General features: G+C 39.5%; 1 long non-coding RNA gene and 1 gene segment (V, D, J or C); one reads left to right on the top strand and one right to left on the bottom strand.

Annotated features, from left to right (window-relative positions):
- Nucleotides 1-587: 587 nt before the first annotated feature.
- Nucleotides 588-27,806, bottom strand: LOC145524206 (uncharacterized). Of its 3 annotated transcripts, XR_014067311.1 has the most exons (6): nucleotides 27,648-27,806; nucleotides 18,951-19,156; nucleotides 17,255-17,481; nucleotides 16,778-16,974; nucleotides 7,282-7,468; nucleotides 588-1,078 (listed from the first exon to the last, which is right to left on the bottom strand). It is a non-coding gene; the product is annotated as an uncharacterized LOC145524206 (long non-coding RNA). The 3 variants fall into 3 exon arrangements; XR_014067313.1 differs by lacking the exons at nucleotides 588-1,078; nucleotides 16,778-16,974; nucleotides 17,255-17,481 and adding an exon at nucleotides 3,470-6,066; XR_014067312.1 differs by lacking the exons at nucleotides 7,282-7,468; nucleotides 16,778-16,974; nucleotides 17,255-17,481.
- LOC145524200 (T cell receptor gamma constant 1-like) overlaps nucleotides 3,936-27,981 on the top strand; it is a 30,723-nt gene continuing 6,677 nt past the window's right edge. The window contains 3 exon segments of the C gene segment in view: nucleotides 3,936-4,022; nucleotides 4,167-4,461; nucleotides 14,837-14,892. Coding sequence covers nucleotides 3,983-4,022; nucleotides 4,167-4,461; nucleotides 14,837-14,892 — 391 coding nt within the window.

The raw sequence follows: 27,981 nt of genomic DNA, 5'->3' as shown, positions 1-27,981 counted from the left end.
CGTCCTACTAGTCCAGCCTGAGCGTAGGGGGAGAGCTCCTTCCTAGGTTAAAGTCACACACCGATGTCCGGCTCAGGCCCCGTTGTGGTCATGGTGTAGACGTGGGTCCACTCCTGGGACAGGACGTTCTCACTGTGATGACACCATTGAAGTCTTGAGGTTTTAGTCCACACCCCGACCCTGGAGCTCCCCCTTTCTCCACATGAGGTGCTCCTTCTGGTGAGGCCCCAGGCTCCCAGGGAGCTCCAGCTGCACTTCTGTTCTTAAATGTCATAATGAATAATGACAGGAAACTGATAGACATGCTGCTTCCCACGAAGCACTGAGTTGAATATTTCTTTTTAACAAAAACAGCTCACAATAGAATTGAGTTCATTTTGATTCAAGCTAACTAAACACACGGGGAAATAATTTCTTAGAAAGGGTATAAAGAAGGGTATTCAGAATATTTTAGATCATACTTCTAAGAGAAAGATTCTAGCTCTGGTGACCTTCTATATGTATTCACAATCCCTCAGGTTCCCCTTGTGTAATTCCAACATTTTAGGCCAAATACATAATGCAAACAGGAAAAATAAAACTAAGCATTTGATATGTTGGATTTAATTGTGTTTTAAAATTGTACAAATAGCACATATGAATGAGTTAAAAAACATAAGGGAAATGTAGGGAGTTAAAAAAGAAATACAAAAGAAATTTGAAACATGAGACAAAAAAATTCCATTCTGCAAATCAAAATAAAAAGATATTTTACATACTAAAAAAGTGTTATTCCAATATATTAAGAAGTCTCTTTGATTAGGAACACAGCACAAGACTTTCTGCAACTATTCATTGACAGATATGATCCAGTCTTACTGAATATAGGGTGGACCACGACATTATCTTACCAGCCACAGACAGGCGACATAAATGGATGTGGGTATGGTACCATGTCTGTGAGGTATTACAATAAATAAATTCTTTATTAGCCGTTCAGTAATGTCAGCAGTGGATGTCACCATTTCAACCTTCAATAGGGAGACCCCATCTCCAGTTCCTTTTTCTTTCTGGTGACTTTCAATGAAGGTTTTTCACACTTAGAAGAAGAGAGAACACAATGTTTGAGATGCAGTGTAAAAGGCACAATGCTACACTTGAAAAAGCATGTGTAGGGCAACACGAGAACTTAAAGCCTTTTAGAAAAGGATCTACTATTCACAGGCCCACGATTTTGTCTTATGTCTGTAGGAAAAGGGCCCAAAGCACAGTGGATATCACTGATGCAGGACCTTCAATACCAGGACTCCAGCTGCCTCTGCCAGCCTATCTGACTCTATGCCAACTGCCCACCTTCTATGAATCAGTGCACTACTTTTTCCTGCTTTAAAATTTTATTTCATTATTTTTTATTCAGATATAATTGGTAAATAACATTTTATTAGTTTAAGTTATATCACATAATCACTCTATATTTGTATACATTTTGAAATGGTCACCACAATAAGTCTACATAAGTTAACATCCTTCACTATACATAGTTACAGATTTTTTTTCTTATCAGATGAAGTTTTAAGATCTATTCTTTCCCTTCTATGGTTAAATCATTATGCAGAAATACAGCTTTTACAATTGACTGATGATTTGCTCATATTTGTGAGGTTGAAATGTTTCCTTTGATGATTTGAAGGGACTGAACAATGTGCCCCAAACCGGAGACAGGTGGAGCCCGACTGCTGTGACTGGACCACACCTGTCATCTCAGAAGCTCCAACACACTCCAGAGACGACCGTTCTGTGCGGACCAGAGTGGATGCTGGTACAGACGGGGCGCCTGCATCCTGGCTCTGCCCCTGCCAGCTGTGGGACCCTGGACCAGTCACTCACCCTCAGTCTCTCTGCCTCCGTGTAAGTGGAGACAAGGACAGTACCACCTCCCGGGGCTACTGCCCTTGCTGCCCTCAGAAGATAGGGTTTGTAATTAAATCATGCCCTACATGGAGACATTCTGGCTACAGTAAACAAAACGAACTAAGTCATCCTTATTCAGAAATGTGGGACTCTGACGTAGTTTTCATCCTTCACCAATGTATACCTATAAAGAAAATGTTTTAAAAATCCACATTATAAAAATGTGGCTATACAATTGCAACCATATTATTTAAATTTTGATTTGAAACTACTCGGGGTGGTACACACAATGTAGTGTGAATAGCACTGCAAAGTCTTTGAAAATTCTACTATCTGGACCTGCCCGTTGAGAGAATTCCACAACTGGGTCAATTCTCGGCTAACAAAAAAAAGTCATCACACTCCATAGTATTAGACACTGCCTAAAGTCCATAACATGATATTCTAAATGTGCAGGATATAATCCCAAACTCCTTAACTTATAGAACCAGGAACATCACAACATGGTAATATAGAATAGTCAGTTACCAGAGGCCAATGCTGAGATATCGCAGATGTTGGAATAACAGAAAATTTAAAGTAGTTAGGATGATCATGAGAGAAAATGAAAAGAGAGGGAGAGAGAGAGAAATCAAATCAATAAGAAATATAAATAGAGAAATAGTAAAGAAAAGACAGGTGGTAGAGATAGGCAAGAAGAGAGACAGAAAGTGACAGAAATAAAGATGAGGAAGGAAATTGTAAAACGGAGGAGAGATAAAGAGAAAGAGAGAAAGGGAAGAAAGTCAGAGGTAGAAAGAAAGAGAGTGTACAAGGGTGGGGTAGCAATAGGAAATAGAGAAGATCTGTGCACAGAGACTGACAGACAGAGAGAGGTAGAGAAACAGAAAGGAAGAGAAAGAACCGGTCAAGACCCAGAGCTGTAAAGCAGTTGGGAGAGCTGTCTAAACCCATGACATAATCAGGGGCCAAATAATGGTATTATATGCGCGCGCGTGTGTGTGTGTGTGTGTGTGTGTGTGTGTGTGTGTGTGTGTACACCACAGGTACTTGACTCTTCTGTTGATGGGCACTTAGGTTTTTTTCCGTGCCTTGGCTGTTATAAACAGTGAAGATGGGGGGCAGCTATCTCCTAGTGTTTTCGTTTTCTACAGATAAACACTCAGAGGTGGAACTGCTGGATCATGTGGTAGTTTCATTTTAACTGTTTGAGGAAAATTCCATACCATTTTTCATACCGACTACACCAATTTGCATCCCCACCAACAGTGCACAAGGGTTCTATTTTCTGGACATCTTCAACACGTTATTTCTAGCCTTGTCAATAATAGCCGTTCTGACATGGGTGAGGTGATATTGCATTGTAGTTTTGATTTGCATTTCCCTGAATTTTGGAAAAAAAATATGCTTTTAGTTTGTCTTCTCCAACTATTGTGAAGCTCCTTATTTTTTCATGATATCTGGACACTCTATATGACACAGCCTTTTACTTGAGGATGAACATGAATCCTCTCTCCAATTGATTCACACACAAACACACACACGAACACACATGCGTTTAATTTTAAGGACAGTCAAATGTAGACCAACATAATCGATTTTAATTTGTTATAATAAAGCAGGTTCAGTTCTTATTGGATTCTCTGGTTGTTGCCTCAGAGTTTGCTTACAGGTGTAAAAGGGAAGGTAGTTCAGGGAAGGAATATAAGGATGTCACCGGACAAGACCGTGGCAGCAGCATAAACACTGAAATGCTGAACTGCAGGGAACTTAGCCCCATTCAGGACTGCTCACTCCACCAGGCAACAGGCATGGCTCTCCTCCCCAGAGCTCACATTTGATCCATCCGCTGGCAGTTCTGAGTCTCAGTGCTCAGGCCTCTCCTCTCCTGTGGGGGAGATGGCAGCTCCCAGACTGCCACAGGGGGGCCCTCCAGAAAGGGGTTGGTACAGAGAGGAGGGGCTCCTCCCCAGGAGGAGGGGCTCCTCCACCCCTCTGGGATCAGCCTGGTGGTCTTTAAGAGAGATCCTCCCTGACTTCTCTGCCTGTCACATCGGCTCGGAATCCCAGTCTAGCTCATTGCACAGGCAGGATGCGGCGACCAGCGCTGCTTATGGTTGTCCTGGCTCCTGGTAAGTGTGTTGCCTGGATGCTCCTGGAATTTTTCTGTATTTTGTGGCAATTTGAGGGGAGGGGGCTGGGGGGATGGAGAGGGTTGTACTAAGAAATTAGTGCTTCCTCTTCCTCATTAATTTTTGCTGCTGTTCCCATTGCAGTCATGCAGGTATCTTCCAACTTGATGTTAATCACTAGTAAGACTGGGGAGACTGCTTCGTTCCCTTGTGATCTTACACAAGGGGCCACCTATATCCACTTGTACAAACACGAGGAGAGGATGGCCCCCCGACGCCTTTTTTATTACGACAGCTACAATTCAAAGCCTGTGCTTGAATCAGGAATCGATGAAACAAAATACCATGTCTATAAGAGCACAGGGAGGAGCTATATATTTACAATCCTAAATCTGCAAGAAAGTGATTCTGGCATATACTACTGTGCTATCTGGGATAAGCACGTTGGTTCAGATTTCCTTTACACTGCACTGGAAATTTTGCTTGAGGCTGCAAATCACAGCCCTGATATCAGCAGCTGCTTCACTTCCTCCCCCAATTTCTTTTTACCCTGAACAAAGAAAAACCCTGAACTCAATGCCCATGAATCAAACTTTAAATTCCATGGCCACCTTCTCCCTCCCCACAATAGACATCAGTTCAGTTCAGTTCAGTTCAGTCGCTCAGTCATGTCCGACTCTTTGTGACCCCATGAACTGCAGCATGCCAGGCCTCACTGTCCATCACCAACTCCTGGAGTCTACCCAAACCCATGTCCATCGAGTCGGTGATGCCATCCAACCATCTCATCCTCTGTCGTCCCCTTCTCCTCCCGCCCCCAATCCTACCCAGTATCAAGGTCTTTTCCAATGAGTCAACCCTTCGCATGAGGTGGCCAAAGTATTGGAGTTCCAGATTCAACATCAGACCTTCCAATGAACACCCAGGATTGATCTCTTTTAGGATGGATTGATTGGATCTCCTTGCAGTCCAAGGGACTCTCAAGAGTCTTCTCCAACACCACAGTTCAAAAGCATCAATTCTGTGGCGCTCAGCTTTCTTCACCCTCCAACTCTCACATCCATACATGACCACTGGAAAAACCATAGCCTTGACTAGACGGACTTTTGTTGGCAAAGTAATGTCTTTGCTTTTAAATATGCTATCTAGGTTGGCCATAACCTTCCTTCCAAGGAGTAAGCGTCTTTGAATTTAATGGCTACAGTCACCATCAGCAGTGATTTTGGAGCCCAAAAAAGTAAAGTCTGACACTGTTTCCACTGTTTCCCCATCTATTTCCCATGGAGTGATGGCACCAGATGCCATGATCTTAGTTTTCTGAACGTTGAGCTTTAAGCCAACTTTTTCATTCTCCTCCTTCCCCTTCATCAAGAGGCTCTTTAGTTCTTCTTCACTTTCTGCAATAAGGGTGGTGTCATCTGCATATCTGAGGTTATTGATATTTCTCCCAGCAATCTTGATTCCAGCTTGTGTTTCTTCCAGTCCAGCGTTTCTCATGATGTACTCTGTATATAAGTTAAATAAGCAGGGTGACAATATACAGCCTTGACGTACTCCTTTTCCTATTTGGAACCAGTCTGTTGTTCCATGTCCAGTTCTAACTGTTGCTTCCTGACCTGCATACATGTTTCTCAAGAGACAGATCAGATGGTCTGGTATTCCCATCTCTTTCAGAATTTTCCACAGTTTCTTGTGATCCACACAGTCAAAGGCTTTGGCATAGTCTATAAAGCAGAAATAGATGTTTTTCTGGAACTCTCTTGCTTTTTCGATGATCCAGCGGATATTGGCAATTTGATCTCTGATTCCTCTGCCTTTTCTACAACCAGCTTGAACATCTGGAAGTTCACGGTTCATGTATTGCTGAAGCCTGGCTTGGAGAATTTTGAGCTTTACTCACAATAACCATAGTTTTTCCTAAAAACAGGCCTCCATCTCCAGTCTGTCGGCAAGCAGTCTGGCAGGCAGCATATTCTCAGCTCTCCCAGAAGCTGGTAGAGTTCATATTATTGTCTCTTTAAGACAGACAGAGAACCTAGATTATCTGTTAGGGGAGATATTTAGGAGAGGAAAATGGAAAGGCTAGATATTACTGAACCATTCACCTGATGATTATCCAGAGAAAATGACTGGGAACAGATCATCTTTATTATCCAGGAGTATGAAGAATGAGAAATGATGAAATGAAAACTCGGACTTCTTGAACCTCAAGCTGATATCCAATTTATCTTTTGGACAAATTGATATTTCTCTTACAAAATCATCTAGGGCATGGTTGACCTAGTGAAATTATAGGGTGAAAAGTGATTGTTTTAGGTGGTGGTGGTTGGTGGTTTAGTCGCTAAATCGTGTCCAACTCTTGAGACCCCTTGGAGTGTAGCTTGCCAGGCTCCTCTGTCCATGGCAAGAATTCTCCAGGCAGGAATATTGGAGTGGGTTGCCATTTCCTTCTCTAGGGGATCTTCCAGATCCAAGAAATGAACCCAGGTCTCCTGCATCATTTCAGGTAGATTCTTTACCAACTGAGCTACAAGGGAAGCCCCATTTTTGTATTCTGCTTATACCCTCTGTTAAAATTCAGCCCACAGCCAGAACTGTCTTAAACAAGTAAAGCCAAAACTTCTTTCTACCCCTACTCCTTACCATTAACAAGGCCAAGAGCCAAACTAGAATGAGACTTATCAGATCATAATTTTCTCAATAATTAAAATTAAAGAACACTTTAGGTGAACAATCAATGAATGGTCTATATTTCAATCGAAAAGTCATATAGCCAAGGATTGTGGCTGCCTTATTGGGCTAGATTTAACGAAGCAAAATTAATATTGAAATACAGAAATGCCAGCTCACATGTATATGGTCTCTTGTGTATTGGTTCCTCCAAATTTGTACCAGTGTCTGAGCTTCTAGAACAGTGTCTCTTTTTTTTTTTTTGCTCCAGAGTTCAAGCAAACATCCAGTTCTCTTTACAGGGATGTAAATAAATCTCATAACGCTACAAAACTACACGTCATCTGAGAGGTTTACAATGGCCCCCAGTATGTAGGAGGGTATTAAATAAAACAGGTGTCGAGAATTAAAAGCGATTTAAAAGCACAGAGAGAGTTCCGTTTAATAACAGCTCTCTCCTCAAGCCCGCCCAGGCCCTTGGCCTATGACATTCTCACCCGAGAAGAGATTCTGTGTCAATTGGGACAAAAAAAAAAAAAAGAGTAATATAGACAACATTCTAAGATAGGGTTACTAACTATAAAATTACCTGAAGAGTCTGAGTTGTTTAGTCGCCAGGTCATGTCTGACACTTTGCGACCAGTGGACTGTAGCCCATCAGGCTCCTCTGTGCATGGAGTTCTCCAGGCAAGAACACTGGAGTGGGTTGCCATTTCCTTCTCCAAGGAACAGTGTTTCTCAAACTCTGATCCATGCACCACCTACATCAGAATCACCTGAATTGGAAGAAAAGTGCATGTTCTGGGTGGCACTCAACACAGTGAATCAGAATCATGGAATGAAGGCTGAAAATGTGCATTTTTTGATACGCTCCTACTGGTTCTTCTTCAAGTTGATTCGTAACTCTTCCTGCACTAGCACAGGAATGCTTGCTAGAACAGTGTTTATGGTCTTGTCCCCAACTCCGAAGCCCCATCTGTCTTGTTGCATCCTGGGTGCTGCTGCTCTCCAGGTCATCACATTTTTCCATCAGAATCTCGCAATCAAAAAAAAAAAACAAACAGTCTCACACCACAAGACAAAGCTTTAGATCCTTCTTAGTTCTGTGCCTGCAGACAGCAAGGAATTGGATAGTAAATGCACTGCCTTTAGCTTGCTCTACTGTATCAGCAACCACATACTGTAACTATTTGCAGCTTTAGGAAAGCCTGAAGCATAAATATATTTTCATTTATACTTTTCACTGGTATTAAGACTTTGTTCTGCACATTTGATTTCTTGATCCACTTTAATTTGAATTTTTGTGTATGGGCGTAAGGTAGCAATCTTAATGTGGAGATCCAATTTCTCCCCCAATTACTGACTAATGCATTATTATATCACTGTTTTTCTTTGCACTTTGTGATAACTACTTTTCCATGTAGTCACAGAACCCTTATGATCTCTCCCTCAGTTTCCATTCTCTGTCTCTGCTTATACAGGTCAATTTTTCTAAGGACACAGCTAGAGGTAGAGACACTGTGTATGTACAAGAAACAAAAACACATGTAGGATAAGCAGTATGCTATACACAACCTGTGTGTGATTGAAGAAATCAGAGGAAATCAAAAATACTTGAAGACAATGAAAACAGGAAAACACTATAAAAAAAGAATCTGTGGTATAGAGCAAAAGCTGTTCTAAGAGAGAAGTTTATACTGATACAAGCCTATCTTAAGAGACAAGAAAAACCTCAAACAAACAGCCTAATCTTACACCTAAAAGAACTAGAAAAAAGAACAAATAAAGCCAAAGGTAAATGAAAGAGAATAAAAATCAGAGAAAAGTAAAATAGAGACTAAAAGCATCATAGAAAAGATCAATACACTAAGATATGGTTATTTTAAAAGACAAACAAATTGGTAAACCTTTAGCCAAACTCACAGGAAAAAAAAAAGAGACAGAGAACTCAAAGATACAAAATTAGACATGAAATTAGAAGAAGTTAACATTTATACCACCAAAAAAGAAATGGAAATAACTCATTACTACAAATAATTACTCAATACATGGCAAGCAAATAGACTGCCTAGAAGAAATGGATACATTCCTAGAAATTTTGTAAAAAGTACAAGTTCTCCAGTAAGAATATAAAAACAGGTGGAAAAAAATCTCTTCAGCAAGTGGTGCTGGGAAAGTTGGACAGCTGCACATAAATCAATGAAGTTAGGGCACACTCTCACACCATATACAAAAATAAACTCATAATGGCTTAAGTATTTAAACATAAAACATGAAATCATAACTTTCCTAGAAGAGAGCATAGGCAAAACATTCTCTGACATAACTTATACCAATGTTTTCTTAGGTCAGTCTCCGAAGGTAATAGAAATAAAACCAAAAATAAACAAATGGGACCTAGTCAAACTTACAAGCTTTTTCACATCAAAATAAACCATAAAAAAAATAAAAGACAACCAATAGAATTGGAGAAACTATTTGCAAATAATGTGACCGACCATGGCTTAATTTCCAAAATATGTGAACAGATCATACAACAATAACAAAAAACAAACAACCCAGAGGCAAAGTGAGTGGAACACCTTAATAGACATTTTCCCAAAGAAGACATACAGATGACCAGTAGACACCTGAAAAGATGCCCAGCATCACTAATTATTAGAGAAATGCAAATCAAATCTACGACAAGGTGCAACTTCATATCAGTCAGAATGGCTATCATTAAAATGTCTACAAATAACAAATGCTGGAAAGAGTGTGAGGAAAAGGGAATCTTAATACACTGTCAGTGGGAATGTTAATCGGTGCAACCACTATGGAAAACAGTACGGAGGTTTCTCAGAAAATTAAAAATAGAATTACCATATGACCTAGCAACCCCACTCCAGGGCATCAGTTCAGTTCAGTTCAGTCGCTCAGTCGAGTCCAACTCTTTGGAACCCCATGAATTGCAGCACGCCAGGCCGGCCTGTCCATCACCAACTCCCGGAGTTTACTCAAACCCCTATCCATCGAGTCAGGGATGCCATCCAACCATCTCATCCTCTGTTGTCCCCTTCTCCTCCTGCCCCCAATCCTACCCATCATTAAGGTCTTTTCCAATGAGTCAACTCTTCGCATGAGGTGGTCAAAGTATTGGAGTTTCAGCTTCAACATCAGTCCTTCCAATGAACACCAATGATTGATCACCTTTAGGATGGATTGATTGGATCTCCTTGCAGTCCAAGGGACTCTCAAGAGTCTTCTCCAACACCACAGTTCAAAAGCATCAATTCTTCGGCGCTCAGCTTTCTTCACCGTCCAACTCTCACATCCATACGTGACCACGGGAAAAACCATAGCCTTGACCAGATGGACTTTTGTTGGCAAAGTAATGCCTCTGCTTTTAAATATGCTATCTAGGTTGGCCATAACCTTCCTTCCAAGGAGTAAGCGTCTTTTAATTTCATGGCTGCAGTCACCATCAGCAGTGATTTTGGAGCCCAACAAAATAAAGTCTGACACTGTTTCCACTGTTTCCCCATCTATCTGCTGTGAAGTGATAGGATCAGATGCCATGATCTTAGTTTTCTGAACGTTGAGCTTTAGGCCAACTTTTTCACTCTCCTCTTTCACTTTCATCAAGAGGCTCTTTAGTTCTTCTTCACTTTCTGCCATAAGGGTGGTGTCATCTGCATATCTGAGGTAATTGATATTTCTCCCAGCAATCTTGATTCCAGCTTGTGTTTCTTCCAGTCCAGCGTTTCTCATGATGTACTCTGTATATAAGTTAAATAAGCAGGGTGACAATATACAGCCTTGACGTACTCCTTTTCCTATTTGGAACCAGTCTGTTTTTCCATGTCCAGTTCTAACTGTTGCTTCCTGACCTGCATACAGGTTTCTCAAGAGACAGGTCAGATGCTCTGGTATTCCCATCTCTTTCAGAATTTTGCACAGTTTCTTGTGATCCACACAGTCAAAGGCTTTGTCATAGTCAATAAAACAGAAATAGATGTCTTTCTGGAACTCTCTTGCTTTTTCGATGATCCAGCGGATATTGGCAATTTGATCTCTGGTTCCTCTGTCTTTTCTAAAACCAACTTGACCATCTGGAAGTTCACGGTTCATGTATTGCTGAAGCCTGACTTGGAGAATTTTTAGCATTACTTTACTAGTGTGTGAGATGAGGGCAATTGTGCGGTAGTTTGAGCATTCTTTGGCATTGCCTTTCTTTGGGATTGGAACAAAAACGGACCTTTTCCAGTCTTGCGGCCACTGCTGAGTTTTCCAAATTTGCTGGCATATCGAGTGCATCACTTTCACAGCATCATCTTTCAGGATTTGAAATAGCTCAACTGGAATTCAAACACCTCCACTAGCTTTGTTCGTAGTGATGCTTTCTAAGGCCCACTTGACTTCCCATTCCAGGATGTCTGGCTCTAGGTGAGTGATCACACCATCGTGATCATTTGGGTCATGAAGATCTTTTTTGTACAATTCTTCTGTGTATTCTTGCCACCTCTTCTTAATATCTTTTGCTTCTGTTAGGTCCATACCTTTTCTGTCCTTTATCGAGCCCATCTTTGCAGGAAATGTTCCTTTGGTATCTCTAATTTTCTTGAAGAGATCGCTAGTCTTTCCCATTTTGTTTTTTTCCTGTATTTCTTTGCATTGATCACTGAGGAAGGCTTTCTTATCTCTCCTTGCTGTTCTTTGGAACTCTGCATTCAGATTGGATTATCTTTCCCTTTCTCCTTTGCTTTTCACTTCTCTTCTCTTCCCAGCTATTTGTAAGGCCTCCTCAGACAGCCATTTTGCCTTTTTGCATTTCTTTTCCATGGGGATTGTCTTGATCCCTGTCTCCTGTACAATGTCACGAACCTCTGTCCATAGTTCATCAGGCACTCTGTCTATCAGATCTAGTCCCTTAAATCTATTTGTCACTTCTACTGTATACTCATAAGGGATTTGATCTAGGTCATAACTGAATGGACTAGTGTTTTTCCCTACTTTCTTGAACTGAAGTCTGAATTTGGCAATAAGCTGTTCATGATCTGAGCCACAGTCTGCTCCCGGTCTTGTTTTTGCTGACATATACCAGGACAAAACAGTCATTCGAATAGGTATATGGACCCCTATGTTCATAGCAGCACTATTCACAACAACCAGAATGTGTAAACAGTCTAAACATCCATTGACAGATGAATGGATAAGGAAGAAGTGGTATATATCTATAATGGAATACTACTTAGCCATAAAAAGAACAAAACACTGCTATTTGCAGCAACATGGATACAACTAGAGATTATCATATTGAGTGAAGTAAGTCAGAAAAAAAAGACAAATACCATATGATATTACTTATATATGAAATCTAAAATATGACACAAATAAATCTATCTATGAAACAGAAACAGACTCATAGACATAAAGATCAGACTTGTGGTTGCCAACAAGGAGGAAGAAGAGAAGAGGGATGGACTAGGAATTTGGAGTTGGCAGATGTAAACTATTACATTTAGAATGGATAAACAACAAGATCTTACTGTATTGCACAGGGAACTACATCTAATATCCTGGGATGAATCATAATGGAAAACATGTTGAAAAAAAAAGAACATATATTGTGTAAAACGGAGTCACTCTGCTATACAGCAGAGATTGGCACAAATTGCGAATCAACTACACTTCAGTTTTTAAAAAAGAGAAAAAATTCTCCAAATTTCTCCTTCTTAAAAATTAAACATTAAGTAAAAGTGTCTCCTGTCCTCTTGACATTCCAAGCTTTTCTGCCCAAGGACTCAGTTAGTCTCTTACTCATAGCTCAGTCGGTAAAGAATCTGCCTGCAATGCAGGAGACTCGGGTATGATTCCTGGGTCAGGAAGATCCCCTGGAGAAGGAAATGGCAACCCACTCCAGTATTCTTGTCGGGAGAATCCCATGGCCAGAGGAAACTCGCGTGCTACAGTCCATGGGGTTGCAAGAGTCGGACCCGACTGAGTGACTTTCATTCATTGTTCTTTGTAACTAACACTTTTAGATGCCTTTTAATACAAACCTAACTTTTATGGTACTTGATAGAGAGCTATTTTTTCTTCCAACATATAATTAATAGTTCATAACTAATTTTAGGACAACCTATCATTTCCCAACAATTAAAAATTCCTTAATTATTTTTTTATATTAACATATGGTTGGAGGATTTGTGTTTTATTTGTGCCTCAGTATTCTTACCCCAGTATTGTGTTATGTCAGTAACTTTGCAACAACGGTTAAGAGCTGGTATGCCAAATTAGTTATTAAAAATAATATTTTTAATAAAAATTTATTAATTATTTTATATTTACTTTTTATATCAATTTAAATTAACTATAACTAGCTCACCCCCAATCTTTACAACATGGAACAAAAAAATAAAATGTTACCTTAAGTCTCATTGGAATTAGTCTATTTATACACATGATTTTAAGAGGAGTTTGCATTTATGACATTGAGCTTTTCCTTCATGAATATGATATGTCTCTCCATTTATTCAGGTTTAATTCTATGCCCTTTAGTAAAACCTTATACTCTTTCTTCTTACTGTTCTTATATTTAATAAAACTTCATAATTGCATAACTATTTAGTTACTCTTTTGCATTTTATTGCTTAAATCTTTCATGCATTTTGAAAAACAGACAATTCCTAAAGCTCCTGATAATTCTTCTCATGGTTTTGGAATAAGGAAAGTCAGAGGACAAGTTTTCAGAAAGGAACTGAAGGGACATCATTCATGACTACAATACATGCAAAGGGTATATGACAGCCCAGAGTACTAACAACTTAGAATTCTCAGTTTTTTTGGTGGACATTCTGTGGATCATGAGATCTTATTTCCCCAACCAGAGATTGAGCCCAGTAAAAGCAGTAAAAGTGCAGAGTCCTAACCACTGTACAGCAAGGAAATTTCCATGAAATCTCAATTAAAAAAAAAAAAACAACTCTATCTAAATATAACTGGCATCTGAATCTCTCACCCCCTCCCATTGTGTTGACCTCCTCTTATTTTCATCCTCGGGGCAGAGGAACTGATTGCTCACGGGACTTAGACCATTAACAAGTGCATCTGGAGTAGACATCGGGAGAGTAAGAGCCTGTCCTGTCTGGTCCTGGCAGATGGACAGCACAGCTGTGTTCAGCGGAGTACTCAGCTGCTTCTGGCAAATTCTTTCCCCCTGCCCCAAGATGAGTGGCTTGAAATTACAGAATAGCCATGAGGAGACTTCTTTTGACTATCAAAGAAATGGATATAGTTTTCACGTTTTAGTTTAAAGAAAGTATTATTTCAAAGGAGAGAGAATTCTGCAAATTTCTTCCTTTATCCTAGGAAAAATAATGTTAAATAAGTCATCATAGGACTTATTTTCTCATTTCCCTTTACCTTCGTAAAGAACTGTGTTGCTCAATGAATGGAGAGCTTTGTTCACATTTATCAAGTACACATGTGATGGCTAATGAGGTATTTGCATTTTCAGTTACTGAAGGTTTTCCTCTATTTAGCAATACATTCCCAAATCACTAAACAGCCCTGGTGTTTGTGAAAAGAGAGCGGCCTTTCAACTGATGCAAACTCTGAGCAGTTTCAACAGAACTGAACACCTGGAAATTAAAAAAGTCTTGATTCTTTCAATACTGTTCCTGGAAATTTAGAAAACCAGGTGGTTAACCAGTTGGTGTCAGTGATGTGTTCTTTGCCTGTTTTTATACTTTTCATCTTTCATCAACGTTTTCAGTGATTACTACTTCTTGGAAAGCAGATATTTGGGTCCATTTATCTGAGGAATGTGGCTTCCCTAGTGAATCCCTGAGTCGGGAAGATTTCCTGGAGAAGGAAATGGCAACCCACTCCAGTATTCTTCCCTGGGAAATCCCAAGGACAGAAGAGCCTGGCGGGCTACAGTCCAAGGGTTTGCAAAGGAGTTGGACACATCCTAGCGACTAAATAGTAAGAACAAATCTGAGGAAAACTTATAAAACATTGGATGCTGTGAAACCTATATGCAAGGACTTCAAAAAGAATTCAGAAGATCAAACTCCCAGTATGTAGTTTTTTCACTTCTAGTCACTTTATAAAGATGAGAGAAGCCTGGGTTATTGTAGGAGCTTTTACCATCGTGACAGCTCAGGCTGGAAGAAGATATTTGGAGAAGGAGCTAACATCATAGTAACTCCTCCTGGTAAGTATCGTTTTCTATTCTTACTCTAGTCATAAAAATCTGATAGATGCTTTGTGGAAACAATTGGGGTCTCACTGATCTGACTGCCACATTCTTGGTCTCAGCATCTAAACAGTAGTTTTACAGCTCTTGGTCACTGTATATGGAACCTAAACCACTGTAAACTGTTTATTCTTGTCTCTGCTTGAGAGCGGTTGAAATTCGTGTTCTAGAAAACATATACAAAATAGACTCACACTCGATAGTAAAGTATTCTGAAGGACAGTATTATTGCTTCATTTATCTTTCTATATCCTAAAATATTCTAAAATATATTCTTAAATAAATAGCATATTATATCATCACATTGGTATAAGTTATTAGTTTGAGTTCCTTTTCCTGTAGGCAGTCTATTAAGTGAGAAACACTTTTCTTACTATCTCTTCTCTATATTTTGAGATAAAATACTGTGCTCCTGAATCTCCTGCAAAACCAATATTACTGATCTTCATTTCATCCCTAAGAGCAGTAGAAGAAAATTCTTACAATAAATGATTACACAACACTGATAAATCTCACTTATTACTTTAGCTTCTTAGAGGGAGGCTGAGATTATTTGAAATTTAAACTATCTCATCTCTCGTGAAATTGTCTGGACATGGACCAGTTTGTGAGCTCAATGAGCCATTTCAGCTCCAAAGTTCATGCAAGTGTCTTCATGGCTGGGCATTCTCCTTTGCTGTTTCATTCTCTCAGCAAATATTTATTGAGGACAGTTTCTGTGCTGGGAGCTGCAGACAGAAGGGTGATCAAGACACAGAACGAGTCTCAACACCAAACAGCTTCTATGCTAGTGGAAAAGCATTCTAGATTCTGGCTTAATGGAGACCTCTCTTCTATGGTCCATGGCTGCCGAAGTAGGACGTCTTGGATTGTTGAGCTTGGTGTAATAGTTATTGCTTATAAAAAGCATACCTTTTGTTTGGTGGAAGATTTTGATGAAATGGCCTCAAACCATGCCATTAAAGAGAATTTTAATATTAGTTAATATTTACTGAAGGATAGACACCATGATACGTAGTTTCAATGCCTTACACTTTCCTCACCAGTAATCCTTTCATTTCCATTTTATAGATAAAGAAACTGAGGTTTAGAGAAGTTTAGTTACTTGCCTAAAGTCACATGACTAGCTACTCTGGCAGTTTGGGATCCAGTAGAGACTTGTCAAAGTAAGAGGACTGGATCATTATGTGATATTTGAAACATTAAGTCATGTTTTTATATCCTGAATATTTACCCTTCTGCAGCCTGACCTGGATTCTGTAACTAACTATTAGTAATAGCTCATACATTGTATTGCTACTCACATTTGAAAACAATGTTCTTGCTTTTAATCATAACACTGAAATGACATCTCTTTCCCTCAGAAAGATCATGTAAGTCACATGAATGTGCATTTATTAAACATTCAGAATATGTGTCAGTTCTATCTCAATCCAAAAGAAGTGAATTAAAAACAAGAAATAAGAAAGCAAGAAAAAATGTAGTGGAATAGATACCCTATATTAACTGACTAAAATAAGCACACCAAATTTTCAAATATGTTTTCCCACCACAAAATTAGAAAAAAGAACTTCAGTGTGGGAGTCTTTAGTAGGAAAATGAAGTAAAAAGGGGACATTGCCTTCAATATCCAGTTTAAAAAATGGAAGAAAAGGTCTTCAAACAAATACGTTTATACTCCCAATGCATCAATGCAATGGGCACCAAAATGTAATGTCAGTCATGAATGGTGACCCTCAGCTGATAAGATGGGGCAGGCAATGAAGTGATACAACTTAACAATGGAGGATTTGAGTACCAAGCATCCAGCCATTTTTGTGGTCATTTGTCTTAAGGGCCATACCTGGAGCTGAAAGCTGAACTTTGGGCATGAACTGGATAGATTTTTTTGAAGCTGAAATTTCTGGTAAAATCTTGAGATGCCCATAGATTGTGCTGTGTTGCGGAAAAACCCATTTCTTGTGGACAACAGAAGAGAAATGCTATATACTGGCTGCATACATTAGGCTTTAGCCAATGTTCCCTTTGATTTTGTTCACCCTGGAAATGAGCAAACACGACAAAACAAATGCCTATTAACTGGGTGTGTGAAAAGCTGTGATACAGGCTTGGAGAATCCTAGACATCAAAACACAGAGGAATGCAAACAGGTCATCAGTTGCTATGGATCTACTTGTAAACCCCAGATACTGAATTCCTATCAGATAGGCAAGATTTGCTCCCATGATATTAAAATGTCATGTTGGACCACACAATTATCACAAATACAAATGCTAATAAAAATGTCAATATTAATATAGTAATATTTACAATCTCTTACCTCTATATAATTTTTATTCAAATGACTCTTCAGATCCTGTTTTATTTTGAGCTCACCGAAACACTAGTAAGGATGTTCACTTGACCTAACAGTAGCCGTCATTTTCAAATAAATAAGGTACCAAAGGCGTTAGTTTACTTGATTTGCTCAACCACAGAGCTTGTTAGAAGCAAAATGATCCAGGACCAGAATCCTAGTGTCTTGAATTCCAAGTCATCATATTTCTACTAAAATTTGAAGAAATCAGAGAAGCTAATTAGTCTAAAGTTTTTGGTACGACTTGAATCACTGTGGAATAATTACATAAAAAACTTCAACGTCGGAGCAAACGTCATTGTCACAGGTAGGTATCAGAAGAATATAATTTTTTTTCAAGGTAATAGAGGGAAGGTAAGAAGCAACTAAATAGGAATGATATTTACCAAAAATGGGAATGTGGATTTGAATTAGATGTAGAGTTTCAGGAGAGATTTTACAAAAAATCCACATAGTAAAGGAGAGCATAGACAACACTGTACAAATATTGAAATAGAATTTGGCTTCGTGTCTGTGTGGACTTCTATAAAGGGCTCGTGTATAATGTACATAACCATCATGAAAGTATTTGGCCCAGGGTTGAAGTTTGTAATTACAGAAAAGTTTCATGAGTTAACATGTCTCCTTTTCTGATGCTGAAGGGGTGTTTGCAAAGACAGTGGGCTTTGGAGTCAGGCTGACCTAGAACTTCCGATCCACCACTAACTACATATGTGAACATGGAAGTTATTCTCTGGACTCAGTCTCCTAATCTGTAATATAGTATAACAGTATTATTTAGCAGGGGTTGTATGAGGTTAAATGACATAGTGTGATGAAATATTTAGCATGTTGTTTAATGCATCAGTATTCTTGTCTGATCAGCCCGGGGACAGAGGAGCCAAATGGGCTACAGTCCATGGGGTCGCAAAGAGTTGGACACGACTGAGCACCATACGTTTTGTTGGCTAACACGTCATAGGTGTTGGATAGGTGTTTACGCTATTCCAATGTAATGGGAAAATTGCATCCAAGAGGGAGAGTGTTGGTAGCCAAACTATTGATGAATTGAAATTCTTCGAAGGATGCAGCTGTACTATTAACTTCTCAAATGGAAAGTTATCTTATGGTTCCCTCACACACATAAAATTGAATTGGAAGGTATCTGTCTCTCTTTAGCAGACTTTGCTTTACATGGCAGGAAAAAATGAGATTAAAATATGTTTACTTTTATATGTCCTGTTGTTCTATGTGCTTTAAATCTTAATCCTTCAATTTAATTGATGTCATTTCTCACAACATTTATTGACTCTAAAATATATAACCAGTAAGCTTAAGCTTCATGCTCATACTTATCAGAAAAAATGTTTTAATTTATGAAGAAAATGATCAAGAAGTGTAGTCAATTAAAGATAGATAGAAATCTCATGAATCAAAAATTCTTATTTAAGTATGAAAGAGCTCCAATTATTTAGTTTATAAAAGAAAAATGAGAGAGCAAAAAGAGGGAAGACATAAGTCACTATCAACAAAGTATATGGCTGGACAAATACACAGTGTCTTGCTTTTATGTTCTATAAAATACTACTTGTACTAAAAGCAAGATGTATAAAATTAAAATAGCACATTACAACCCAACTTGATTTACAACATGAGTGAAAAATCAACAGTGTCTGCTTACTGATTTAGTAGAAAAAAACAGGAACTTTGCTGCACAGGCAGAAGTTCTCAAGAATTTTCTTTTCTTCTCAGATGAGAAATCCAATTTCTCCCTTCTTAAGATATTTCCCCATGAAGGACCTTCCGGGTTCTCCAATGGTTAAGACTCCGCCTTCCAATGCAGGTGGCACAGGTTTGATCCCTTGTCGGGATATATATTTCAAGCAGCTGGTGATAAAAAAGAAAATAGTGGCAGTAAAGCAGTTCAGCAGCCTTAGGAGGCAAATTCAAATTATAGGGGAAACACCAAGAGCCAGAATATTGTGTATTATTACTCAAGCTAAAACTTCAGATGAAATTCCAAAATAAAATGCGCTTTTGGTGAACATTTTCTGAATTTAGAAAAATTCTAAGTACATTACTTGATAAGTTTAGTATAAGAGCCTTTCTGAAAATGCGTTTTTTTACATGAAAGTACAGTTAGTTCACAATGTTGGGTTAGTTTCAGGTGCACAGCATAGTGATTCAGTTTTTCATGTATGTGTATTATTTTTCAGGTTCTTTTCCATTAAAGTAGTACAAGATATTTAATATACTTCTCTATTCTACATAGTAGGTTCTTATGGTTTCTCTATTTTATATACAGTAGGAGGCATGGATTCAATCAGTAAACACGTTCATGAATGTTGGAAGACTTGATGTGGGGTATTTATGTGGGATATTTAAAAGTCATAATCCCATGGACAGAGGAGACTGGCAAGCTATAGTCTTTAGGTCATAAAGAGTCGGACATGACTGAAGCGGCTTGGCACGCACAGATGATGCACCCCATCTCTGCATATGGAGAAAAAGTGAGGGTGAAGGTATAATCCAGCTCTGCATCTTAACAGCTGTGACTTTGGGCAAGTTCCATGAAGTCTTTTTTTTTTTTTTAATTAAATAAATTTATTTATTTTAGTTGGGGGCTAATTTCTTTACAATATTGTAGTAGTTTTTGCCATACATTGACATCAATCAGCCATGGGTTTACATGTGTTCCCCTTCCTGGACCCCCCTCCCACCTCCCTCCCCATCCCATCCCTCTGGGTCATCCCATAGCCCCAGCCCTGAGCATTTGTCTCATGCATTGAACCTGGAATGGTGTTCTCTTTCACATATGATAATATACATGTTTCAGTGCTATTTTCCCAGAACGTCCCACCCTCACCTTCTCCCTCAGAGTCCATAAGACTGTTCTATGCATCTGTTTCTCTTATAATGTCTCACATATAGGGTATCATTACCATATTTCAAATTCCATATATATGCATTAGTATACTGTATTGGTGTTTTTTTTTCTGGCTTACTTCACTCTGTATTATGGGCTCCAGTTTCATCCATCTCAATAGAACCGATTCAAATGTATTTTTTTAATGGCTGAATAATATTCCATTGTGTATATGTACCACGGCTTCCTTATCCATTCGTCTGCTGATGGACATCTATGTTGCTTCCATGTCCTGGCTATTGTAAACAGTGCTGCGATGAACATTGGGGTACACGCGTCTCTTTCAATTCTGGTTTCCTCGGTGTGTATGCCCAGCAGTGGGATTGCTGGGTCATATGGCAGTTCTATTCCCAGTTTTTTAAGGAATCTCCACACTGTTCTCCATAGTGGCTGTACTAGTTTGGATTCCCACCAACATTGTAAGAGGGTTCCCTTTTCTCCACACCCTCTCCAGCATTTATTGCTTGTAGACTTTTGGATAGCAGCCATTCTGACTGGTGTGAAATGGTACCTCATTGTGGTTTTGATTTGCATTTCTCTAATAATGAGTGATGTTGAGTATCTTTTCATGTGTTTGTTAGCCATCTGTATGTCTTCTTTGGAGAAATGTCTGTTTAGTTCTTTGGCCCATTTTTTGATTGGGTCGTTTATTTTTCTGGAATTCAGCTGCAGGTGTTGCTTGTATATTTTTGAGATTAATTGTTTGTCTGTTGCTTCGTTTGCTATTATTTTCTCCCATTCTGAAGGCTGTCTTTTCACCTTGCTTATAGTTTCCTTTGTTGTGCAAAAGCTTTTAATTTTAATTAGGTCCCATTTGTTTATTTTTGCTTTTATTTCCAATATTCTGGGAGGTGGGTCATGGAGGATCCTGCTGTAATTTATGTCGGAGAGTGTTTTGCCTATGTTTTCCTCTTGGAGTTTCATAGTTTCTGGTCTTATATTTAGATCTTTAATCCATTTTGAGTTTATTTTTGTGTATGGTGTTACGAAGTGTTCTAGTTTCATTCTTTTACAAGCGGTTGACCAGTTTTCCCAGCACCACTTGTTAAAGAGATTGTCTTTTCTCCATTGTATATTCTTGCCTCCTTTGTCAAAGATAAGGTGTCCATAGGTGCGTGGGTTTATCTCTGGGCTTTCTATTTTGTTCCATTGATCTATATGTCTATCTTTGTGCCAGTACCATACTGTCTTGATGACTGTGGCTTTGTAGTAGAGCCTGAAGTCAGGCAGGTTGATTCCTCCAGTTCCATTCTTCTTTCGCAAGATTGCTTTGGCTATTCGAGGTTTCTTATATTTACATACAAATTGTGAAATGATTTGTTCTAGTTCTGTGAAAAATACCATTGGTAGCTTGATAGGGATTGCATTGAATCTATAAATTGCTTTGGGTAGTATACTCATTTTCACTATATTAATTCTTCCAATCCATGAACACGGAATATTTCTCCATCTGTTTGTGTCCTCTTTGATTTCTTTCATCAGTGTTTTATAGTTTTCTATATATGTCTTTTGTTTCTTTAGGTAGATATATTCCTAAGTATTTTATTCTTTTTGTTGCAATGGTGAATGGTATTGTTTCCTTCATCTCTCTTTATGTTTTCTCACTATTGGAGTATAGGAATGCAAGGGATTTCTGTGTGTTAATTTTATATCCTGCTGCTGCTGCTGCAACTTTACTATATTCATTGATTAGGTCTAGTAATTTTCTGGTAGAATCTTTAGGGTTTTCTATGTAGAGGATCATGTCATCTGCAAACAGTGAGAGTTTTACTTCTTCTTTTCCTATCTGTATTCCTTTTATTTCTTTTTCAGCTCTGATTGCTGTGGCCAAACCTTCCAAAACTATGTTGAATAGTAGTGGTGAAAGTGGGCATCCTTGCCTTATTCCTGACTTTAGGGGAAATGCTTTCAATTTTTCACCATTGAGGATAATGTTTGCTGTGGGTTTGTCATATATAGCTTTTATTATGTTGAGGTATGTTCCTTCTATTCCTGCTTTCTGGAGGGTTTTTATCATAAATGGATATTGAATTTTGTCAAAGGCTTTTTCTGCATCTATTGAGATAATCATATGGTTTTTATCTTTCAATTTGTTAATGTGGTGTATTACATTGATTGATTTGCGGATGTTAAAGAAACCTTGCATTCCTGGGAGAAAGGCCACTTGGTCATGATGTATGATCTTTTTAATATGATGTTGGATTCTGTTTGCTAGGATTTTATTAAGGATTTTTGCATCTATGTTCATCAGTGATATTGGCCTGTAGTTTTCTTTTTTTGTGGCATCTTTGTCTGGTTTTGGAATTAGGGTGATGGTGGCCTCATAGAATGAGTTTGGAAGTTTACCATCTTCTGCAATTTTCTGGAAGAGTTTGAGTAGGATAGGTGTTAGCTCTTCTCTAAATTTTTGGTAGAATTCTGCTGTGAAGCCGTGTGGTCCTGGGCTTTTGTTTGCTGGAAGATTTCTGGTTACAGTTTCGACTTCCGTGCTTGTGATAGGTCTGTTAAGATCTTCTATTTCTTCCTGGTGCAGTTTTGGAAAGTTATACTTTTCTAAGAATTTGTCCATTTCTTCCAAGTTGTCCATTTTATTGGCACATAGCTGTTGGTAGTAGTCTCTTATGATCCTTTGTATTTCTGTGTAGTCTGTTGTGATCTCTCCATTTTCATTTCTAATTTTGTTGATCTGATTCTTCTCCCTTTGTTTCTTGAGTCTGGCTAATGGCTTGTCAATTTTGTTTATCTTCTCGAAAAACCAGCTTTTAGTTTTGTTGACTTTTGCTATGGTCTCTTTTGTTTCTTTTGCATTTATTTCTGCCCTAATTTTTAAGATTTCTTTCCTTCTACTGACCCTGGGGTTCTTCATTTCTTCCTTCTCTAGTTGCTTTAGGTGTAGAGTTAGTTGATTTATTAGATTTTTTTCTTGTTTCTTGAGGTACGCCTGTATTGCTATGAACCTTCCCCTTAGCATTGTTTTACAGTGTCCCATAGGTTTTGGGTTGCTGTGTTTTCATTTTCGTTTGTTTCTATGCATAATTTGATTTCTTTTTTGATTTCTTCTGTGATTTGTTGGTTATTCAGAAGCGTGTTGTTTAGCCTCCATATGTTGGAATTTTTAATAGTTTTTTCCCTGTAATTGAGGTCTAATCTTACTGCATTGTGGTCAGAGAAGATGGCTGGGATGATTTCAATTCTTTGGAATTTACCAAGGCTAGATTTATGGCCCAGGATGTGATCTATCCTGGAGAAAGTTCCGTGTGCACTTGAGAAAAAGGTGAAATTGATTGTTTTGGGGTGAAAAGTCCTGTAAATATCAATTAAATCTAATTTGTCTATTGTATCATTTAAAGTTTGTGTTTCCTTGTTAATTTTCTGTTTAGTTGATCTATCCATATGTGTGAGTGGAGTATTAAAGTCTCCCACTATTATTGTGTTATTGTTAATTTCCATTTCATACTTGTTAGTATTTGCCTTATAGACTGTGGTGCTCCTATGTTGGGTGCATATATATTTATAATTGTTACATGTTCTTCTTGGATTGATCCTTTGATCATTATGTAGTGTCCTTCTTTGTCCCTTTTCACAGCCTTTATTTTAAAGTCTATTTTATCTGAAATGAGTATTGCGACTCCTGCTTTCTTTTGGTCTCCGTTTGCATGAAATATGTTTTTCCATCCCTTGACTTTCAGCCTGTATGTGTCCCTAGTTTTGAGGTGGGTCTCTTGTAGACAGCATATATAGGGGTCTTGTTTGTATCCATTCAGCAAGCCTTTGTCTTTTGGTTGGGGCATTCAACCCATTTACATTTAAGGTAATTATTGATAAGTATGATCCCATTGCCATCTACTTTGTTGTTTTGAGTTCGTGTTTAAACATCCTTTCTGTGTTTCCTGTTTAGAGAAGATCCTTTAGCATTTGTTGGAGAGCTGGTTTGGTGGTGCTGAATTCCCTCAGCTCTTGCTTGTCTGTAAAGCTTTTGAACTCTCCTTCATATCTGAATGAGATCCTTGCTGGGTACTGTAATCTGGGTTGTAGATTATTCTCTTTCATTACTTTAAGTATGTCCTGCCATTCCCTTCTAGCCTGAAGAGTTTCTATGGAAAGATCAGCTATTATCCTTATGGGGATCCCCTTGTGTGTTATTTGTTGTTTTTCCCTTGCTGCTTTTAATATTTGTTCTTTGTGTTTGATCTTTGTTAATTTGATTAATATGTGTCTTGGGGTGTTTCACCTTGGGTTTATCCTGTTTGGGACTCTCTGGGTTTCTTGGACTTCTGTGACTATTTCCTTCTTCATTTTAGGGAAATTTTCAACTATTATCTCCTCGAGTATTTTTTCATGGCCTTTCCTTTTATCTTCTTCTGGGACTCCTATGATTCGAATGTTGGGACGTTTCATATTGTCCCAGAGGTCCCTGAGGTTTTCCTCATTTCTTTTGATTCTTGTTTCTTTTTTCCTCTCTGCTTCGTTTATTTCCACCATTCTATCTTCTACCTCACTTATCCTATCTTCTGCCTCCATTATTCTACTGTTGGTTCCCTCCAGAGTGTCTTTTATCTCCTTTGTTTCATTATTCATTATATATTGACTCCTTTTTATTTCTTCTAGGTCCCTGATGAACATTTCTTGCATCTTCTCAATCCTTGTCTCCAGGCTATTTATCTGTAACTCCATTTTGCTTTCAAGATTTTGGATCATTTTTATTATCATTATTCTAAATTCTTTTTCAGATAGATACCCTATCCCCTCCTCTTTTGTTTGGTTTGGTGGGCATTTCTCATTTTCCTTTACTTGCTGAGTATTTCTCTGCCTTTTCATCTTGTTTACATTGCAGTTTTAGGCGTGGCCTTTCTGTATTCTGGTAGTTTGAAGTTCCTCTTTATTGTAGAGGTTCCTCTCTGTGGGTGGGGTTGGACGGGTGGCTTGTCAAGGTTTCCTGGTTGAGAGAGCTTGTGTCAGTGTTCTGGTGGGTGGAGCTGGATTTCTTCTCTCTAGAGTGCAGTGGAGTGTCCAGTATTGAGTTTTGAGATGTCTATCGATTTGGTGTGCGTCTGGGCAGCCTGTATATTGATGCTCAGGGCTATGTTCCTGCGTTGCTGGAGAATTTGTGTGGTATGTCTTGCTCTGGAACTTACTGGCTCTTGGGTGGAGCTTGGTTTCAGTGTATATGTGGAGGCTATTGGATGATCTCATTAATTAATGTTTCCCCTGGCTTTCAGTCTTATTCTTGCAGTAGCCTCAAGACTTCTCCATCCATACAGCATCAATAATAAAACTTTTGGGTTAATGGTGAAAAGATTCTCCACAGTGAGGGATACCCAACAAGGTTCACTGAGTTACATGGAGAGGTGAAGTGGGGGAGGCGGGGTTGAAGTGACCAGGAGGAGAAGAGGGGGACTCAGACGTGGAGAGAGCAGTCTAGCCAGTAAGCACTTCCCTCTGTGCTCTCCACAGTCTGGAACCCTCAGAGCGGGTCACAGAGATACATAGAGAGGAGGGAGGAAGGTAATAGAGGTGAGCATGAGCAGAAAGGGAGGAATCAAGAGGGGCGAGAGAGATCTGGGCAGTATTCTTTTCCCGAAGTGTTCTCCGGTACCCAGAACACCCTCAGAGATTCACAGAATTGGGTTGAGAAGAGAAGGAGGAGGGTGGGAGATAGAGGTTCCCTGGGGGAGAAGAAAGAGCGTCAATAGGGGGAGAAAGTAATCAAGCCAGTGATCACACTCCTGAGTAAAAATGGGTACTAAAGATCGGGTTCTTAAATGTACAAAATTGATATCAAATATGTAAAACAAAGATTAAAAATCTAGAGTAGAGGTTAGACTCTTATAAAACATACAATATAAAAAAAAAGAAAAAAGAAAACAGGATAAAAAGAAAAAAAACAGTAAAACAGTAAAAAAAGAAACAGAAAAAAAAGTAAAACAGGAAAAAAAACAGTAAAAAAGAAGAAAACACAAAAGGTATAAGATATATGTATGCAGTTTGCTTTAAAAATAGGGTTTTTTGGTTTTTTTTTTTTTGCAAGGTAATAGTGGGTTATGAAAATGAAAATTAAAGGTGTAATAGAGGACTTAAAGAAAAAAGAAAGCAAAAAAAATTTTTTAAAAATGATAATGGTAAAAATATATATCCCTGACTTTCTCTGGAGCTGTTGTGAGCAGTGTGGGGTCTGTTCAGTTTCAGATAGATCCTTGTTCCTGCTTATACTTTTCAAGATCTATAGGCCCCTTTCAGTGCAGTCGGTGTTAACTACAGGGATTTTAATCTGTTGGCCTATCACTTCCAACGCGCTTCCCTCTGTTATTTGGCTTCTGTTTGGGGGTCTCTTCAGTATGTAATTTCCGCCCTGCCACAAAGGGGCAGGGGTGGTCTCTTTAGGTTCGCTCCTTCAGTCGTGCTGTGGGGAGGGAGGAACACTGCAAACCTATATCACTGGCGTATGTGTGGCGAGCTCACAGTATCTCGGCCGCACTGGGTTCGCCCCCGCTCACGGCGTTGTGCTTTCCCCGTCTACCCTGCTCAGGCTTCAGGTTACGCTGCCGGGGAGTGGGCCCTGAAATGCGTGCACTTCCCAGGTCTAAGCCGCTCAGGTTCAGGCTCCCGGGTACTCCACAAAGGCGCAGACTCGGTTGTGCCCGCGGTTTGTGCCATTCCCGGTCAGAGCAGCTCAGGCAGCCAGGAGTTTGGCGAGCACACTCTCCCCTGTTGGGGCGGTGCGGCTTATCACCTCCCTGGTCCCCGCCTCGGTTTATGGCCGCGCCCGGCTCCGGTGTACTTTGTGTCGGTTCTGGGGAGCTGGTCTCTGGCTGCGACCCTCTCGGGGGCTGTCGACCCTCCAGGATCTCAAGCAGTCTTTGCTTAGAAACTGGGAGCCTGTTTGCAGTTTGGTAGGGGGTGCCCTCTCTGGGGCCGAGTTTGCCCCTTTCCAGCTCTGGGTGGCCCCCCCTGCCTGCTGTGTCCGGTGGGGGATGGGGCGGTCCGCAGCCGGCTAGCTCTCCTCTGGTATCGCTCAGTCCTTTGTTCTGTGAGCCGGCCGGCAGTGCCTTAGATTTGGGCTTTTCCCGGGATAGTTCTCTCTCTCTGGCTGTCCCACAGTTTAGGTTACTATCTCACCTTAGCTCCCTCAGATTGCCCTCAGGGCTTTCGGGCCCAGTCCTTACCCTAAGCAGTGCCGCCCGCTCTTCTCCGTTCAGCCCCCACTTGCTGGTGGCGGATGCGAGCGTCTGGGGTTCTTTGCTGGGAGTCGCCTTTAGGCACGTAATCTGTGGGTTATATTTATTTTTTCTCCCAGTTATGTTGCCCTCCGAGATTCGAAATCTTCCCCCAGACCTTCTGGTGAGAGTGTTTCCTGGTGCTTGGAAATTTCTCCTCTGTTACGACCCCCTTCCTGGGATGGTCTCCGTCCCTAACTCTTTAGTCTCTCTTTTTATCTTTTATAATTTCTCCTACCTGCTTTCGAAGATAATGTGCTGTCTTTCTGGATGCCTGACGTCCTCTGCCAACGTTCAGAAGTAGTTTTGCTCAGCGTTCAGATGTTCTTTCGATAAATTTGTGGAGGAGAGAGTGGTCTCCCCGTCCTATTCCTCCGCCATCTTAGCCCCGCTCTCCATGAAGTCTTGAACTTGTCTTGCCATTGAAAATAAAACAGTACTAAGCACCGAACAATGTACTGTGGATGAAAGGCCATAGTGAGCAGTAACCTTTTGTTCTTTTACTACTCACTAGGTTTTTCCAAGCCACAACATGTTGGTGTTTCTTTAACCATTCTTTTTAATTACTATTT

This window comes from Giraffa tippelskirchi, chromosome 10 (genome assembly GCF_054371585.1).
Source record: "Giraffa tippelskirchi isolate mGirTip1 chromosome 10, T2T-mGirTip1v1.2.pri, whole genome shotgun sequence".
Taxonomy (NCBI): domain Eukaryota; kingdom Metazoa; phylum Chordata; class Mammalia; order Artiodactyla; family Giraffidae; genus Giraffa; species Giraffa tippelskirchi.
This window is presented reverse-complemented; position numbering and strand designations above follow the sequence as displayed.